Genomic DNA, 16,009 nt, shown 5'->3' with positions numbered 1-16,009 from the left:
TGAGTTACAGGGAGTTGTAAATCACACCATGTAAAACACAGCATCTGATATACTACGTTATAAACTCAAAGTGAAAGGAGGTGACAGCAGGAGAACTGTCTCATTTACCAGGAGAGGTGAACTGTCACCCCTCAAATGCAAAAAGCACACGGGAAAAGGAAAGGGCAAGAACAGAAGAGATGAGGAAGGGAAAGCCTGGGAAATGGAAAAAATATATCACAGCATCACAGCACTGCCGTGCTGGTGCAGCTCACAGTGCGTGGCCTTCACATCCCCACCTTGGGACTTGGTGAACTCAGGACGAGAAGCATCAGCAGCTTCTCCAGCTGAACTGATACCCAAATCAATGGGCTTTAGGTAGGTGCTCTCCAGATACACAAGCAATAGACAGAGCCAAACTCCCAGCAGCTCCTGCTCTGTGAATCCAGCAGTGTGCTCTCACTTACATCTGCTCTAATGTGGCGTTTATTTTGTAAGACAGCATAGTGTTATGTCGCACTCATGTTTGCATCAAACACTGCTTCGCTTGATTAATAAGTGTTTGCCTGATTTGCTATGAGATCTAAATAGAAGTTACATGACGCTTCTCAGCCCAGCGCTTTTCTTTGCATGATGTGAAAATGACCTGTCATTACGAAGAGTGAGAAATAAAATGAGGCTGTGTGTTTGAAAGGAAGCTGTGCAAAAGACCTGCCAAAGCACATCAATATTTGTAATTACAGTGGCAGGTGCTGCTCTGCACGCAGCCACCAGTGAGGGCTGGTTTCCCACAGATCAGCTATTCTTTCCCCCATATTGCCACCAGTGCAGTGCTCCTATCTCTTACGGTGTTCCTCATCACTACCCACGGTGTTTCCCTTCCCCACCTTCACCCTGGGATGGTTGTACAGCCATCCTCGCTGCCCATCTCCTTCCCTAAGCGCTGTCTGTGCCAGAGGCATTGGCACTGGGGTTGTGCTGCAGGTGTGGGTTAACCAGCACTGCTGTTCCTTCCCAGTTCAGCTCGTCCCTATCTGGTTTGCACCTAAGTTCAAGCAATTGGCCATCAGTGAGGCCCAACTATAGGATCATAGAATCCTTAGAGTTGGACGGGACCTTTAAAGGCCATCTAACCCAACTCCCCTGCAAGGAACAGGGACATCAGGTTGCCTATGGTCTGATCCAGCCTCGCCTTGGAAGTCTCCAGCAAACAGAGCATCCAGGAGACTTCATGTAACAGGAAGCTGAGGATTTCAGTGAGCTTTTTGCTATCAGCGCATGTAAAGCACCGTGAATTCCCAACAGATCATGTGATGCATCCTGAAATCAATATCCAGATTACACCGGTGTTGTTTCAGGGAAATAGATATCATTGTGGACATATGAAAACCACCCAGTCTGAACAAAGAGTGGGGCAAAGGGAATTAGCTCTTCGTGAAGTCTTTTAGAAATGCAATGGAAGAGTTGAAGTGCACGTAGTTACCAGTGAGAGGTGTGAGATATGACAGATGATTTGTGTCAATAGGGTGAGGAAGGGGGGGCAGACTGGGCAGGCCCGAGGATGATACAGTACTAGGGACAACACGGGCATTAGTCAGAGATGCCCAAACACCTCACTGTAGCAAAGCAGATAATTACACAGTAAAGGAGTATTTAGCACTGTACAGCATTTAGGAGGCACGAGGCCGCCAACAGCTCGTCTCGGAAGTCAGGCTCGCAGCTTGCACTCAGAGATGGGGGGAACCCACACCCGGGATGGGGAACAGCTCTTTCTCGCTGTGCACGCGCACCCCCTATAGACCGCGCGCGGCCGCGTTGCCCCATCCAGCGCATGCGCAGCTGCCACCCCGCGCGTGCGCACTCGCGGCACACCTCCCAGCCGGAAGGGGGCGCTGCGGAGCGGGCGGCGGCGCCGGAAGTGAGGCCGCCGCTTCCGCCCGTCGCGGCTGAGTCACTGCGCCGCCCGCCGCCCGCCGCCATGCCGCTGGAGAACCTGGAGGAGGAGGGGCTGCCCAAGAACCCCGACCTCCGCATCGCCCAGCTCCGCTTCCTCCTCAGCCTTCGGCCCCGCGCTCCCGACCCCGCCGCGAGGGATGAGTTGATGGCGGCCGTGAGGCTTCACAGTGAGTGCGGCCCGTGCGGGGCTCCGTGCGTCCCGGTGTGGCTGGCACTGGGCGGGGAGCCGAGTCTGGCTGCCTCACGGTGGCCCCGAGGTGCTGTGGTGGTCGAGCGGAGCTGAAACGGCGGCAGCGTGCTGCTGAGTGCACGGGCATCACCTGTAGCTTCGTGCGGGAGGACACGGTGGTTGCGTTGGCAGTTGTGTTGTCGGTTGTGTTGTCCTTCCCGTGTTCTGCTCCCAAACTCGTGCTCCTTTTGCAGCGTTCAGCAGCCGAATCGTTCTGGCTTTTCTTTCAGACATGGCTCCGTATTATGAAGCGCTTTGCAAGTCTCTGGAGTGGCAGATAGACACGGAGCTGCTGAGTAAAATGAAGAAAGCTAACGAGGAGGAGTTGAAGCGGCTTGACAATGAGCTCGAAGATGCTGAAAAGATCTTGGGGGAGAGTGAAATCCGAGATGCGATGATGGCCAAAGCTGAGTACCTGTGCAGGATTGGGGACAAGGTGGGTGTGTAGCTGTTGTGGTCTAACCTGGCAAGTGGCTGAGCACCACGAAGCCATGCACTCACTGCCTCATCTTCCCAGTGGGAACTGGGGGGGGGAATACAACCTTTTGGGTTGAGGTAGAACTATTTGCTAAGATAGAGAAAAGGATAATTGTTATGATTATATATATATGTGGGTGTATGTGTGTATACAAATATAGGGATATATACATTCATAGATATGTATAAATGTGTATAACAAGTGATGCACAAGCAGCTACTTACATCCAATGACCAATGCCCAGCTGGCCCCTGAACGGGAGAAGAGAGTGAGGTGAACTCCCACTCCCTTCAAAACTCTTCTGTGTGATGTTGTGTAGTGTGGAATTGCCCTTTGGCTGCTGTCCCCTCCCAGCTTTTTGAAACCCCTCCTCCCCAACCCTTCCTAATAGGAGCTGAGAAACTGGAATGGCCTCTGTCCAACACTGCTTAGCAACAACTAGAAACATCAGTGTGTTATCAACATTGTTGTCCTCCTAAAGCCAAAACACAGTGTGATAGTAGACCCTGAAGAAAAACAATTCCGTCCCAGTTCAAACTATGAGGCAATATCACAGGTTTTATGGATTCACATTAAGAACACAGCACCGTAATCTCTGTAACTGGGCAGGCTCCAGGGAGTGCTGAGTGGAAACTGGCTGACTTGAAGTGTGTATTCTCTATGGCACAGCACGTGGGTGGGAGATAGGGGCAGGGTGTTACTGAAATTTAAATTAAGCAGTGAAAAAACAAGGAGGCTGTCAAAGAAAACTCTTTCCTTGAAAAGGAAAAAAAAAGAAAAAAGCAATTTTCCACGTGTCAGTGTTGTTTTTCACTTACCTCGTGTCTTCAGGCTTTCCCGACGGGACTGACGATGGAAAGCAGTCAGTGTAGGTGTATTGCAGACAGTTTGATTGCTTTGAACCTTCTTGTAGTCCAAATGATCACTTTGACAGGAGGGAGCTCTGAGTGCATTCCGTAAGACTTACGACAAAACCGTGGCGCTGGGGCATCGCCTGGATATCGTGTTCTACCTGCTGCGGATCGGCCTGTTCTACATGGACAACGACCTCATCACAAGGAACATTGAGAAGGCCAAGAGGTACCGTGTGTGTTGGCTGAGTGCCAGGCAAACGAAAAGAAATGGGGAGACACAAACAAACAGACATCACAGTCCTTCATGTGGGCAGGAAGAATTGCAAGGCTGCTGTGTAGTTTCAGCTACTTTCCTAGCAACTGCTTTGGTTTGACTCTGTAGCCCACGCCCCGTTTCTCTCTTGCAGCTGTTAGATGACAGGTGTGGATGTGATGATACTGTATGATAAAGTGCAGGGCAGGAATGCCACCTGAACCCAGCACATCTAGCTGGCTTGAGAAGGTGCCAGTTCCTCTAGAATCAAGAGCCCAAAGCCAGCATGTTATTCCCTCTTTTCCACATCTAGCTTGTCTCTGTGCACTCAGCATTTAATGCTTCACTGGTTCCTGGAGCAAGCTGCAGCTTCCAGTCTCCAGTGGTGCTGGGAGAGACCACATTGGAGCTCCTTCCTGCTTATGGAGCTCCTTGAGCATCAATGTTTATTTTAATTTTTAGTTTTCTGGTGTGTTGATTTCTGAACGGATTTTGTCTCTACCCGTGGCTTTGCTTTATAAGGTAAAATTGATGTGACCAGTGTGATTAGTGAAAGTTTGGCTGGTCTGTTGGTAACTTCTTTCTGTGCTGTTAGTTGGACAGCTTTGATTTTAGCAGCAAAGGAATTGGATGGATGTTGTTGCAGCTGAGGCTGATGGCAGTATTTATGTGCACATCTCGAGGAACTGTCATTGCTACCTTTTAAAGGTGCATGAAGCCTAGGTTGTTTCTACAAGCTGTAGCATATAAGGGAATATGCTTTCTCTAATCACATGGTATCTGTACTTGCTTTGTGTGACTTTTCCCATGGAGATTTCACAAAACTAATTTTCTTTTTGTTCTATTTGAAGTCTAATAGAAGAAGGAGGTGACTGGGATAGGAGAAATCGTCTAAAAGTGTACCAGGGTCTGTACTGCGTAGCTATCCGGGATTTCAAACAGGCAGCAGAGCTCTTCCTTGATACAGTTTCAACGTTTACATCCTATGAACTCATGGACTACAAAACGTTTGTAACCTACACTGTCTACGTCAGCATGATTGCGCTAGACAGACCCGACCTCAGGGAGAAGGTAAGGAGAGCAGGCAGTACCTGGTCCCAACAGACCCAGCCTTTCTTTCACCTGCTTCTCTCTGGGCTAAAAGCAGTAGTGCCTAAATGTGTTTCTCATCTGCGTTCAGGTTATCAAAGGAGCAGAGATCCTGGAGGTGTTGCACAGTTTGCCAGCTGTACGGCAGTACCTCTTTTCTCTGTACGAGTGCCGATACGCAGCCTTCTTCCAGTCATTGGGTAAGGCAGTCTTGTTCCTTCTGAGAGCATTTCAGGTGCTGCAGTAGCTTGTTTCACATCGTTCACGACTCCTGTGGGGTAGCTGGAGTCTGCAACTGGAGTGGAAAATAAGAACAGATTATACGGTGCTGTGTGATGAAAACAAAGCGTGCAGTGAGCCTCATGGAGGGCTACACTGAATTAGCTGGAGGTGTGGAAAGCATCCTGCCTGAATAGCCAGGCCAAAGGGGAAAGCCTTGGATATTGGATCACGTTTCTTACTACATTTCTGCTTCTTGTTTCAGCCGTTGTAGAGCAAGAGATGAAAAAGGATTGGCTGTTTGCACCTCATTATCGATTCTATGTGCGGGAGATGAGGATCCACGCATACAGCCAGCTCCTGGAGTCGTACCGGTCGCTGACGTTAGGGTACATGGCAGAAGCGTTCGGAGTCGGTGTAGAATTCATAGATCAGTAAGTTGTTAAGCCTTTTAAGTAGGCTGCTGGTTCTGAACCTGCCCAGGTTATGTTTTGGTGGAAGAGATGCGCTCCATTTGAGTGAATGCAGAGTTTCAGTAGAGGAAATCATCTGAGTACAGTTCCAGTTCTGCTTTTGCTCTGAGGGCCGTGTGAAAAACTAGTCTGTCATGAATAACTTTGGTCTCATGCCACTGAGACTTTGGCCTGAGAAAAAAAAAATACAAATTGTGTGAGGATGAGATTGCATAAGATACCTTAAGAACACATATTGCATGTACTTCGGAAATAGTCAGGTGGCAGTGCTGCTTTGTGGCAGCAGGTGCTGTGCTTGTAGGCCTGTAGTTCCTCGGTGTTAAAGTGTCCTTTAACATTGTTGTTTTTTTCTCTTTACTTAGGGAGCTTTCAAGATTTATTGCAGCTGGGCGACTACACTGCAAAATAGACAAAGTGAATGAGATTGTAGAAACTAACAGGTAGGACATCGGTTCCTAGAGGTTATGTTTTACAGCCCAGATGAGTTCTGCACGCTGTGATCACGTTTACATTTATGTAGCACGTTTCAAGAGGTAAAGGGTCTCAACTCTAAACACTTTATTGTTTTTTCCCCTTGACAATTTCTAGGCCGGACAGCAAGAATTGGCAGTACCAAGAAACCATCAAAAAAGGAGATTTGCTGCTAAACAGAGTTCAGAAACTTTCCAGAGTAATTAATATGTAACTTTTCTAATGCAAGGGAATGCAAAATGTAGATGTCTAAACCATTTTGGAAGTAACCTATAAATATATTGTATAACTTGGTATACTGTAGGTGAGAAAAATAGTAGCGAGAGAGCTCATGTTTTTACTTTCCACTTCATTATGTACACAAGGGTTTGTTTTGGTGTCCTGATGCCAGTTCATTTATTAAATGTATGGTACAATTGATCTCTTGTGATATATTTTATTCCTTTACTCGAATGCATAATAGCAAGGCAGAGTCAAGGAACACAGTGTGCACAGAAGGAACACACTGCTTTTCCTTTGTAAGACTTACAAGTTTGAATCAAAGGTGAAAAGAGAGAACCAATAATCTGCTGGGGTTTTTTTGAGCACTTTGGGACAGAGTGAATTCTTCTCGTGAGAGAATTGCAGTGTAAGGCAGAAGGAAGAGGCGTTTTCTTTTCCTAGGACTGATATAGAGCAGAGTGGGAATGCTTCAGTCCTGGCTGCCTTTGCTAACATCTTTTCCACTGTCCATAGATTGGAACGTTAAAGATATCAGGGGGCAGTACCTCAAGCAGTATGAGCCACAGGGATCACTGAGTTGAGGGATTTCCTTTCTGCTGTGTGAGTGGATTTCCCTTTCTAAGTGTTTGTGTTGGTGATGGTGGCACTGTCTCTATCAGTGTGAATTGCAGTGGACCCTCTGACTTCGGTCAGTGTGTTCCTGCTCTGAGTCTAGTGCTTCAGTTTCCATGTCAAGCACAGGTGATAGGATTTCTGCTTCCTTTGAACACTGAGGTAACGTGCAGTTATCTTTCGGTGTCTGATGATAACAGTGCATTTTCCTTTGGCTTCTTTCAGCTCGTGACTTCAATTTAATTCTGATTGTGCTGCTCTGACCCAATTTGTGCACTGGGCCTGACACCCACCCATGGATTTATAGTCTGCATGCCGAAGTTGTACATTCCCTCTTGTAATCTAATCCAGTGCAGTTCCTTGAACTGCTGCCATTCTCCAGTTTCCCAAGGGAGGCCAACCCAGCTCTGGCTCCAAGCTGCAGCCCCACCACCGTGACGCTTCCCACCTCACCCTCAGAAAGCTGTGGGAGCACAGCAGGGAGGGAAAGGAGGTGGGATGTCGTAGGGTGTGTGGGTGAAGCTCAAAGTAGCTGAAACAGTTTGTGTGTGGCCATCTCTCAATGAAGATTGGGCTTCAGAGCGTGAGCTCTAGCCTTGCAGACAGCAGACTCACTTTTGACCTGTTGTGGACAGGAACTGATGCAGGTAAATGATCGAGAGCTCAGCTGCAAAGCAGAGGAGGGCGAAGGAAACTTCCAGCACTGTCAGTGAGCAACAGAAGCGAGCAGCAGTGCTCTGTCGTTGCTGATGCTCAAGAATTTGTATGGATTGGACAACAGCTGTCACTGACAGCCGTATCTTGCTGGCTTGGACACAGCCTGCTCACTGCTCTTCCTTGCACTGGAGTTTAAATCCAGCTTAATTTATTTGAACAACTTCAGAAAAGCTTTCTGAGAGTGTCTTGAAGTTTGGTGCACCAGAAAAACAAAAGCAAATCAGGCACATGCTGCTTTTCTGCAACAAAGGTCCCATGCTGCTTGTTACGAACCAATCCAACAGCTAATGCAGTATTGAGCCAACGTGCTGAGAAAAGCAGTCAGACAGATGAAGGTCTCACAGCGGATCATGCAAGCCACGTGTGTTTATTTGCTGCAGCAGAACCTGATGATAATGAACGAACCCAAATTTGCATTTAAATACAGCCAAGGGTGAGCTCTGCACTGTGAGCTGCAGGAGCTGGTGTGGGTGAGGGCAGGCTGTGGTGTGCTGGTGCACAGGGCTCTGCTGCCCTCACTGCACGTGTGGCAGAGGCATCTTCCTGGGAGCCAGGGGCAGCAGAGGCACTACTTTCTGCCCACGACCTGCAGGCAGTCAGTGATGGCCTGGCTGTGCTCCAGCCGTGATCAAAAGATAGTTCATAATAGTTCATAAGTTCATAAGATGCAGTTATAGGGAGAAACTCAGCTGTTTTCGTCATGCTGAAGGGACACAGACCCCTATTTTTAAATGCAGCTAAAAGCAGTTACACCCTCTATTCTGCTTCAGATACAGAGGGATTGGATGGCAAGCAGAGCACATCTAGAGCGTGTACAGAACACAGGTACTGGGAGCAACGAACCTCCTCCTGCCTGCCCTGCATTGCTTCCAGCACTTATTCCTGCACTGTGGCTGTGGCTGTGGCTGTGGCTGTGCAGAGCTCTGTGCAGGAGCTGTGAGCCCCAGCTCAGAGCACTGAGCTGACAGAGCCAGCAACGCCGCGTGGGTTCTGTGGAGGGTGAGGGGTTTCAGAATGAAGCAGAAACATCGGATGCGTTCCATGCAACCAACCTCATTTATTGAAAAGTCCTAATTTTATTGCCTTGTTTAGTAACATGTTTGTTCAACAAACTAATCTTTGTCATGAAGCAAAGCACAACTTTTTCTTATAAATAGTATAAATTATTTTATTTACAGAAACTTGTTACAAAACAAATAGACTATATATTTATTTTTTTCTTTTAAATATCCAAAGTAATTTTTCTATCCCATGACATTTGTTCATGTACTGTACAGCAGCCAACACAGAGTTCAGCTGATCAGATGCTCTTGATTATGTATACAAATTATCAAACTATTCACACATTGTACACAGGAGATTGCTTTTAGAACCAGGCTCCCACCGAGCAAGATGCTTTCAAGGCCTACATTCACATTGACATTATGTAGTGCTCACGTTTAAAATTCTCTTTAAAAACGTAAAATATTGCGCACAAAAGGTAAAAAAAAAAAAATAATAAAAATAAAATGATCATTTTCTGCTGAACAGCGAAATGTGAAGAATCTTTCCAAGCCCAATTCCCTCCTCCGGGACAGAAGGAGTGAGAGATGATGAGAGAGATTCCTTGGCAAGAGAACTCTTACAGGAAGACAAACTGCCTTAGAAATGTCATTTGGAAATCACATCTTTGTTTCTGAGTGCTGTCGAGAGGTACTTACTGGGTTTTGTTTGCTTTTCCTGGAGGAACGTGGACTATTTTGAGCATTTCCTAAATCGTTTCACTTACTTAGGGATAAGTAATCCCCCATCCCCTTTTTTTTTTTTTTTTGCCCCCATGACACAGTTTGAGCAACTGCTGGCTCAGCCCTCCTTCCCAGCTCTCAGCCTTACTCCCACCACACAGCATCCACGGGGCTGTTCCCACACACAGTGCTCCAACTGCAGCACCGTCCCCAGCAGCATTTCCTTTCCTTCCTCAATCCATCTTAACAATGTGAGAAAACAGATTCACACGTAAAGTTGCGTGTGTATATACACACACACACACACACACACACTCACACACTCACACTCGCACTCGCACTCATGTTCTGTAGGGGTGGAAAAAGCAAGCTCCGAGTTTCAACTGAACATTCAAGTCACATAAGGAGAAGCTGTCTCAGCAGTCCGAGCTCAGGTCGAGTTAGATCAGGCACTTTCAGTTTTTTTCCCGTTGGTCTGAAACCACGTGAGAGCCACACGGCCATGCACACCAACACTAAGAAAAGAGAAGCAGTGTGTCACTACATGGAGCCCTCTGGGAATCGGGCACGCGAGGAGCAACGCGGCGCCGAGCACGGCTCCGGCACGAGGAGGCATCCCTTGAGCTGCAAAGCAGGCATGGTACTCTTGGCTTGGCAGTGAACCACTTCAAATTAATTAGATATATTAAAATTAAAACAAACAAACAAAACAAAACAAAACAAAAAACCCAACAGATATTTGCTTTTTTTTTTTCCTTTTTTTTTTTTCCTTTTTTTTTAATTAATTAATAAATAAATACTAGATGATCTCCGTTGTACCAAAACTGGATATAAGAAAAAAAGACCTGTGCAAAAATACATATTTAAATATGTACAATCAATTAACAAAATACGTCTTCTGAAATAGGGATACTTCAATATTTATAATAGAACAAGAAATTCCAAAATAAAGATACAAAAGTATGTTTTTTGTTTTTTGTTTTTTTTTTCTTGTATAATTCTTTGTTCATCATTGCAGCAATTTTTTTTTAGGTTAAGAAAACTGCAGGAGTCGGAACGAGGAGTCGCAAAGACTATAAAAACTGTCTCTCTTCAATTAATACCAAAATCTGTCTAGAAACAACCCCAGCCACTGCAAATTCCTTTTTTTTTTTTTTGCAAGGAAAATTGATTCTCAGCTTCCTTGGCTACGTACAGTCGGAAGCAGGGGGCAGGTCGCAGGAGCAGCAGCCACGACGTCGCCCACCAGGTGAAGGCCCCGGTGCCCAGCAGCCCCAGCCGCGCCCGGCTCCGCAGTGCCTCAGGAGTTCCCGTCATGCTTTCAGATCCACAGCACCTTACACTGGGGCGAGTTCGCTCCCCGACTCACGAGATTGCGCCTGTGCCCAACTGCTGTCTTTGTATTTTGAAGAGTCAAATTGCACTTGTGACCGAGAGCGTCCCGACGCGACTCTGCCGCCCCACGGCTTTCATCCCCGCGTGGATTCCGCTCCACACGCGTGGGACTCTGTAATGCATTCTGATTTCTCTTTTGTGGCGTAATACTTTGGTTCCTTTCACCTTAAACCGACCACGGTTTGCACACTCCTTTCAGTTGGGCTCCTCATTCACCACGAATCCTTCCGTTCCGGACAAGTCGCGTGCGTTTTCTTGTTTGCATAATAGAAGTGTATAACAAGTCGCTTTCTAAGAGTGATCTCTATCGGTTCAAAAGCTCATGTGTCTGCATAGAGGCCGCTTTGCTGCACGGTTTGGTAGAGAGTTCGGGTGAAACTGAAAGCATCGTCAGGTAAACAACTTAAGTGACTGCGACTCAGAGTGGCTTCGGATTCCCTGATGTACAACTTGCCACCGGAACAGGGAGGGCTGGGCAACGGGAACGACAGGCTCAGATTGTCTGCTCTCAGCGACAGCCGGCGCCCCTTTAAGGCAGAAAAATGTCGTCTTGGTCAACACTCACGTTTGCCTTAGCTTTGCCCCTTAAGAAAAGTTCAGTCCGTTTTGAGACTTCACCTGAAAACTTAACAGAAAACTGCGACCAACCAAACCCCGGTGCGACGAGCCCTTGAGCGGAGTTCAATTTTGAGGTGTTCTGAAGCCAGACAAAACATTTCCTACACACGGAGGGGGTACACAGCCCCCGCCCCACGGGGCCGGGCAGGAGCACCACGGCTGCCCCCGACGCGGGGCTCAGCTGCCACACGCTCCACCGTTTCGGGCAAATAAAATAAAATCTGAGTGGTGTCGAAAGCGTAACGCTTCAGTTCTACAAAGAAGGCATAAAATAACTGACTTTTATTATTATTATTTAGAAAATATTTAAATAGTTTAAATACTTCGTTTTGAAAGGGCTATTTGTTTTTTTTTACAGGCTGGAAGGCCAACCCAGCCTAACGTAACCAACACGGTTGTTATTTCATAAATAACAAAGGTTGATGGCATACAGTAAAGGTCAAGAAATACGTTCTTTGGGCGCACAGTTCTAGAGGTTATTTGCCTTTTGCTTCATCTTTTTGGACTGCTTAAAAAACAACTCAGTTTAGTTTCCTTCTGCAATCAGATCTCATCCATAAGAATACAAAATAATCTTCGCATCACGCAAGCGGAACATTTTCACACTTGTTTTCTGAGCCATGGCCTCAAACAAGTTTTTGCTGTTTACTGCTCCTATTGGTGTTTCTACGTTTGTTGGTTTTTGAAACTCCTGCCACCTTCTTATCCCAAATCACTTGCACAAGGCTGGGCAAAACACAGGCTGCTCGTTTGAATTGTGCTATTTTTGTATTCCACTAAAGGAACGTTGCTATAAAAACACTAAAGCCATATTCCCTTCTCCAGGGCTTCTTTCCATTGTGCCTCACGCATTTTTCCCCGTTGCTGCGGGGTCCCCTCTGCTGACAGTGTCTGTCTGGCAGCTATCACCTACAAAAGACACCATCAGTATAAAAATAAGTCCACAGTAATGTTTATTTCCCCCCCCCAGAAAACATTCCTTTGCCCAGCCAATCTATGTCAAATAGTGGCAAGATGATGTACTCCTGTAAGTAAAATCTCACAGATTTGTAGCAAACCAGTCCAGACCACCGTTAACACTGATAAGAGCAATTATGTGGCTGAACTTCATCCAGTGTCCATTTCTAGCATTCTCACTGCTACAGACATGGCTTCAGGGAAATTCCTTGTTTGAGTGACAGTCCAGTAGATTTCCACACCTGAGGACCATGGGAAGCTGGGAAAACTCAAGGCATCTTGGAGTCCAGAATTCCAGATGGAGGTTTTGCTTGTAGTGAAAATTGTCCAGTTGTTTTCTCACCATGGTATATTCAGCTATCAGGGACGTGCCTTTGGCTTTTGAGCAAATAAATGGAAGAGAAGTGTGAGTGAGCCAGGCTGTTATAGGAGGAGAGCTCCTAAAAGACATTTTCTGAACACTGAGAGCATATTTTGGGGAGAACCAGCAAGCATAATCTGACACACCACTCATATGCAGTTGGTTTGTCTGAAACTTCACAATTCTCAAGCTAGTGCTTTTTCAAGTTATAGTGCTTTCGGACATGACTTCCTTCCTTCCCATTGCATTTTTCCTTTATTTTCATCACACAGATGAAGCAACAACTATTAGCTAAGCCCCAAAATAAGGTTCAGTAGCTGATCTGAAAAGGATCCTGCTGATCCCCCACCTCTCAGCATACTCAGACTTCAGGCTTCTAGCACCAGCAGAATCAGAAAGTACCTTGAGTTTTCACATGGAAAAATCTAGTTCCACATCTGCTCCCTAAAATTCCATCTTCTATACTGTTCTAATTGCATACGGAATCACTTTACCTCTCCAAATGATCCTTCAAGCCAATCTGAGGTGTTAAGAAGTTTAAGCTCATTTTAATTTATCAAGAAACTTCCCCATATTACTCCAGCTCAATCTGTTTAAAAGAGTAAAACCCCAAACTAACCTATTTTTTTTTTAAGTTAGATATCCACAAGATCGGCTTCCTTTGTGGTAAATGTTTGTTTTATAGACTACAAAGGTTTCTACCTATCTTATTTATAACATTTAATCTCGTTAATACTAAGAAGTTAGTCAATGACACCTTGGGATAATAGGCTTATTTTATCACAGTTCTGTTATCAGCACCATTATGTTCCACTTTGTAGAGTGTTCACTACTGAGAAGAAAACAAGAAGCTAGGCTGAGATGTTCAGTTCAGTCCCATAGCTGGCTGCAAGATTATTACTATTTGCTTTTAAATGCAAGAACTGAATTTCACCTGAGAGCAATCCACAGAGAGCATCAGTGGGAACCTGGGATGCTGTGTTTTAAGGTTGCTTCAAAATTAAATAAATAAACTCACATTTCTTACTGAAGGGTTTTATAAAGGTCCTGCACAAACACACTATAAAAAAAAGACTCAAAACGAGTACGAACAAGTAAGAGAAATGTCTGTTCCTTGAAGCATCTGAAATTGGCTATTAATAATTAAGAGAACACATCTGAATTTCAGCACATGAAGAGACGTGCTCGTACTGGCTTACTTCAAGGCAAAAGTTCCTACCTGATGAAGAAGAGAATTGTTCATCAGTCCTTGTGTCCCTGGGATTGCAGCAGTGTGTTTTGCGTGAACGTTATTCACCGATGGCAATTTGGCAACCTTGTTTGACTTGCTGCTGCTGCTGCTGTTAATGCTGCTTGAACCAGGTGGGCACTTCCTTTTCTTCCCTATTAGTTTGTCTAGGGAAGGATGCGAATGTGAAAAACCGCTGTGCGAGTTCACAGTCAGCTCACTGGACTGATGAACAAATGGCCCTAAGGAGAGAGTGGAATCGCTGCTGTTCATCATCACACTCATTCTTTTAATGGATTCTGCAGGGCTTCCAGTAGGAGGACCCCTCCCTGATTGGTCATGTTTGAGGCTAACGGAGTTAGCTTTGCTAGTCATACAATTGAGGCCAACGCTGTGGGACGAAGATGTCACCGACGGATGATAGGAGGTCCCAGAGTTTCCAGAGTTAACCACACAGTTTTTTCTAAAGGGCTCTGTGGAATGAGAAGGTGCTAGCAGTGCGGAACTGTTTTTGCGCTTCTTTCCTGAGCCGCCGCCGCTGCTGACACTGCCGGTGCTGTTACAGGTGCCACTGCCAGCAGAAGATTCCTTAGGTTTAAAAGATTTGCTGGATTTCAACTTCTGAGGTTTGCTGGGCATAGGTGAAGGTACAGAGGAAAGCACTGTAGGTGTTGAAGGGGACGAAGACACTTGTCTTGATTGCATACTGCAGACAGGATCCACCGCACCCAAGGTAGCGGGATTTGCATTTAGCGTAGTGCCATGCGACGGTACTGACTTGTTGTTCAGAGACGTACAGGAAGGAGACACCAGCGCCGGCGAGGACATAACGGCGGCGGGGAGGAGGAAACCTGTCGTGCCGACCCCATACTGCGAAGGTGCCGCGTTTGTCCGGGGCGGTGCACGGACTGCCGCTGTGCTACTAGACGCGGGTGGAATTTTCCTGTGGGCAAACGGGAAAACAAACAGCCAGGTAGCCCCAGTTCTTCAGAATGGTATTTAGTGTTGCTGATCCATCCCAAGATGCAGTCGCTCTAGTACTAACACTTGGCTAGCAATAACAGTTGCAAGGAAACGGGATGCTCACACTATCAACCTCTGACTTGACTAAAGACAGCGTTACTTTTCTGTAACCAGAGTTACAGCTCCCGTGTATTCTACAAAAACCAACAAGAACTCTTCCAACTTGTACTCACTTCCACATCTGTGAATTCAGATGCTTCTCCACCATGAAGTTAAGTGCACATCGAATGTGGTTCCACCGCTTATCAAACACATAATAACCTCTTCCAATTTGCCGACTACCAAATGTGCAAAACTGAAAAGACAGATTTTTTTTTTATTGGCATTTTCTACTTTCAGTAACGTTTGTTTATACATATATGCTCAACTAGTATCATTGCTAGATGGCTAAACCAAGGATAAAAACAAATCTGATGTCTATTTATCTCTACTATTTGAAATTTTGTCCATGTAACCCCACTCGCTCGTAGTCCACTCTCCAAGCAATGAACTTTGTGATTTTATATAAACAAAGCGGTTTTAGAAGGCAGACACCAGAGAGGAGGTGCATCTACTGCTCAAGTTGTACCTTAAGGTTCAACTTGCCCTCTTCAACGAAGCAGCCAACATTTTGTCAGAAACAGTAATAATAAAGTTCAACCTTCACTATCAACTACTAAGAAAATAAGTACCTCAAAACCTGAAAAAATATACACATAAAAGAAAGCCATCCTTAAAATCCCCAAGTTTACAAATTCAGAGCCAGCAAAAGACCAAGGTTAATTGTGACTTAAAACATACAGCGGCTGGTTGAGGATGATGACCTGAATAATGACAATCCAGTTTTTCAACAGGCTCTTCTTTTTCATCACATTCTCCCTCATCACTGGATAACCGAGATGCTGGCTCAGCTGCAGGCAAAGGAGGGTGAGGGGACTCGTGGACAGAAGGAGAATCGCTCGGGGCATTTCCACTGTGCTGGACTGGGCAGCCTGGAGGCCTGGGCAAGGGAAGCAGCAAAGGTGTTACTGAGGCAAAGCTCGGCAATAAGCACTTATGGATATTTTAACTACTGACAGAAGGAAACTGACATTAACAGTTGTTTGCTACGATCCAGAATCTCGTAACGTACCTACTTAGGGGAAGGACAGGAGGTGCTGTACACCTGGAAA

At 45.9% G+C, this 16,009-nt stretch overlaps 2 protein-coding genes across 7 annotated transcripts in view; one reads left to right on the top strand and one right to left on the bottom strand.

Moving 5' to 3' along the window:
• Positions 1-16,009, bottom strand: part of ATXN7 (ataxin 7) — a 218,084-nt gene that overhangs the window by 128,950 nt on the left and 73,125 nt on the right. For 4 of the 6 annotated variants that reach the window (XM_065749549.1, XM_065749548.1, XM_065749546.1 and 1 more), the window contains 3 exons: positions 15,639-15,837; positions 15,032-15,153; positions 13,097-14,778 (listed from right to left, as the gene is read on the bottom strand). In XM_065749549.1, coding sequence (XP_065605621.1) covers positions 13,803-14,778; positions 15,032-15,153; positions 15,639-15,837 — 1,297 coding nt within the window. In that variant the 3' untranslated portion in view covers positions 13,097-13,802. Of the gene's footprint in view, positions 1-10,626; positions 12,625-13,096; positions 14,779-15,031; positions 15,154-15,638; positions 15,838-16,009 lie in introns of those variants that run through there. The other 2 variants (XR_010622993.1, XM_065749550.1) reach the window with 2 other exon arrangements.
• Positions 1,929-6,421, top strand: PSMD6 (proteasome 26S subunit, non-ATPase 6). The gene is made up of 8 exons (XM_065749573.1): positions 1,929-2,102; positions 2,395-2,600; positions 3,577-3,722; positions 4,601-4,820; positions 4,930-5,038; positions 5,323-5,491; positions 5,893-5,970; positions 6,119-6,421. The coding sequence occupies exons 1-8, from the start codon at positions 1,958-1,960 to the stop codon at positions 6,213-6,215; spliced, it is 1,170 nt and encodes a 389-aa protein (XP_065605645.1). The 5' UTR covers positions 1,929-1,957; the 3' UTR covers positions 6,216-6,421.

This window comes from Cyrtonyx montezumae, unplaced genomic scaffold (genome assembly GCF_038088225.1).
Source record: "Cyrtonyx montezumae isolate F1298 unplaced genomic scaffold, pur_monq_1.0 scaffold_6, whole genome shotgun sequence".
NCBI lineage: Eukaryota > Metazoa > Chordata > Aves > Galliformes > Odontophoridae > Cyrtonyx > Cyrtonyx montezumae.
Note: the sequence above shows the minus strand (reverse complement) of the source record. Positions and strands in the feature narration are given on the sequence as shown.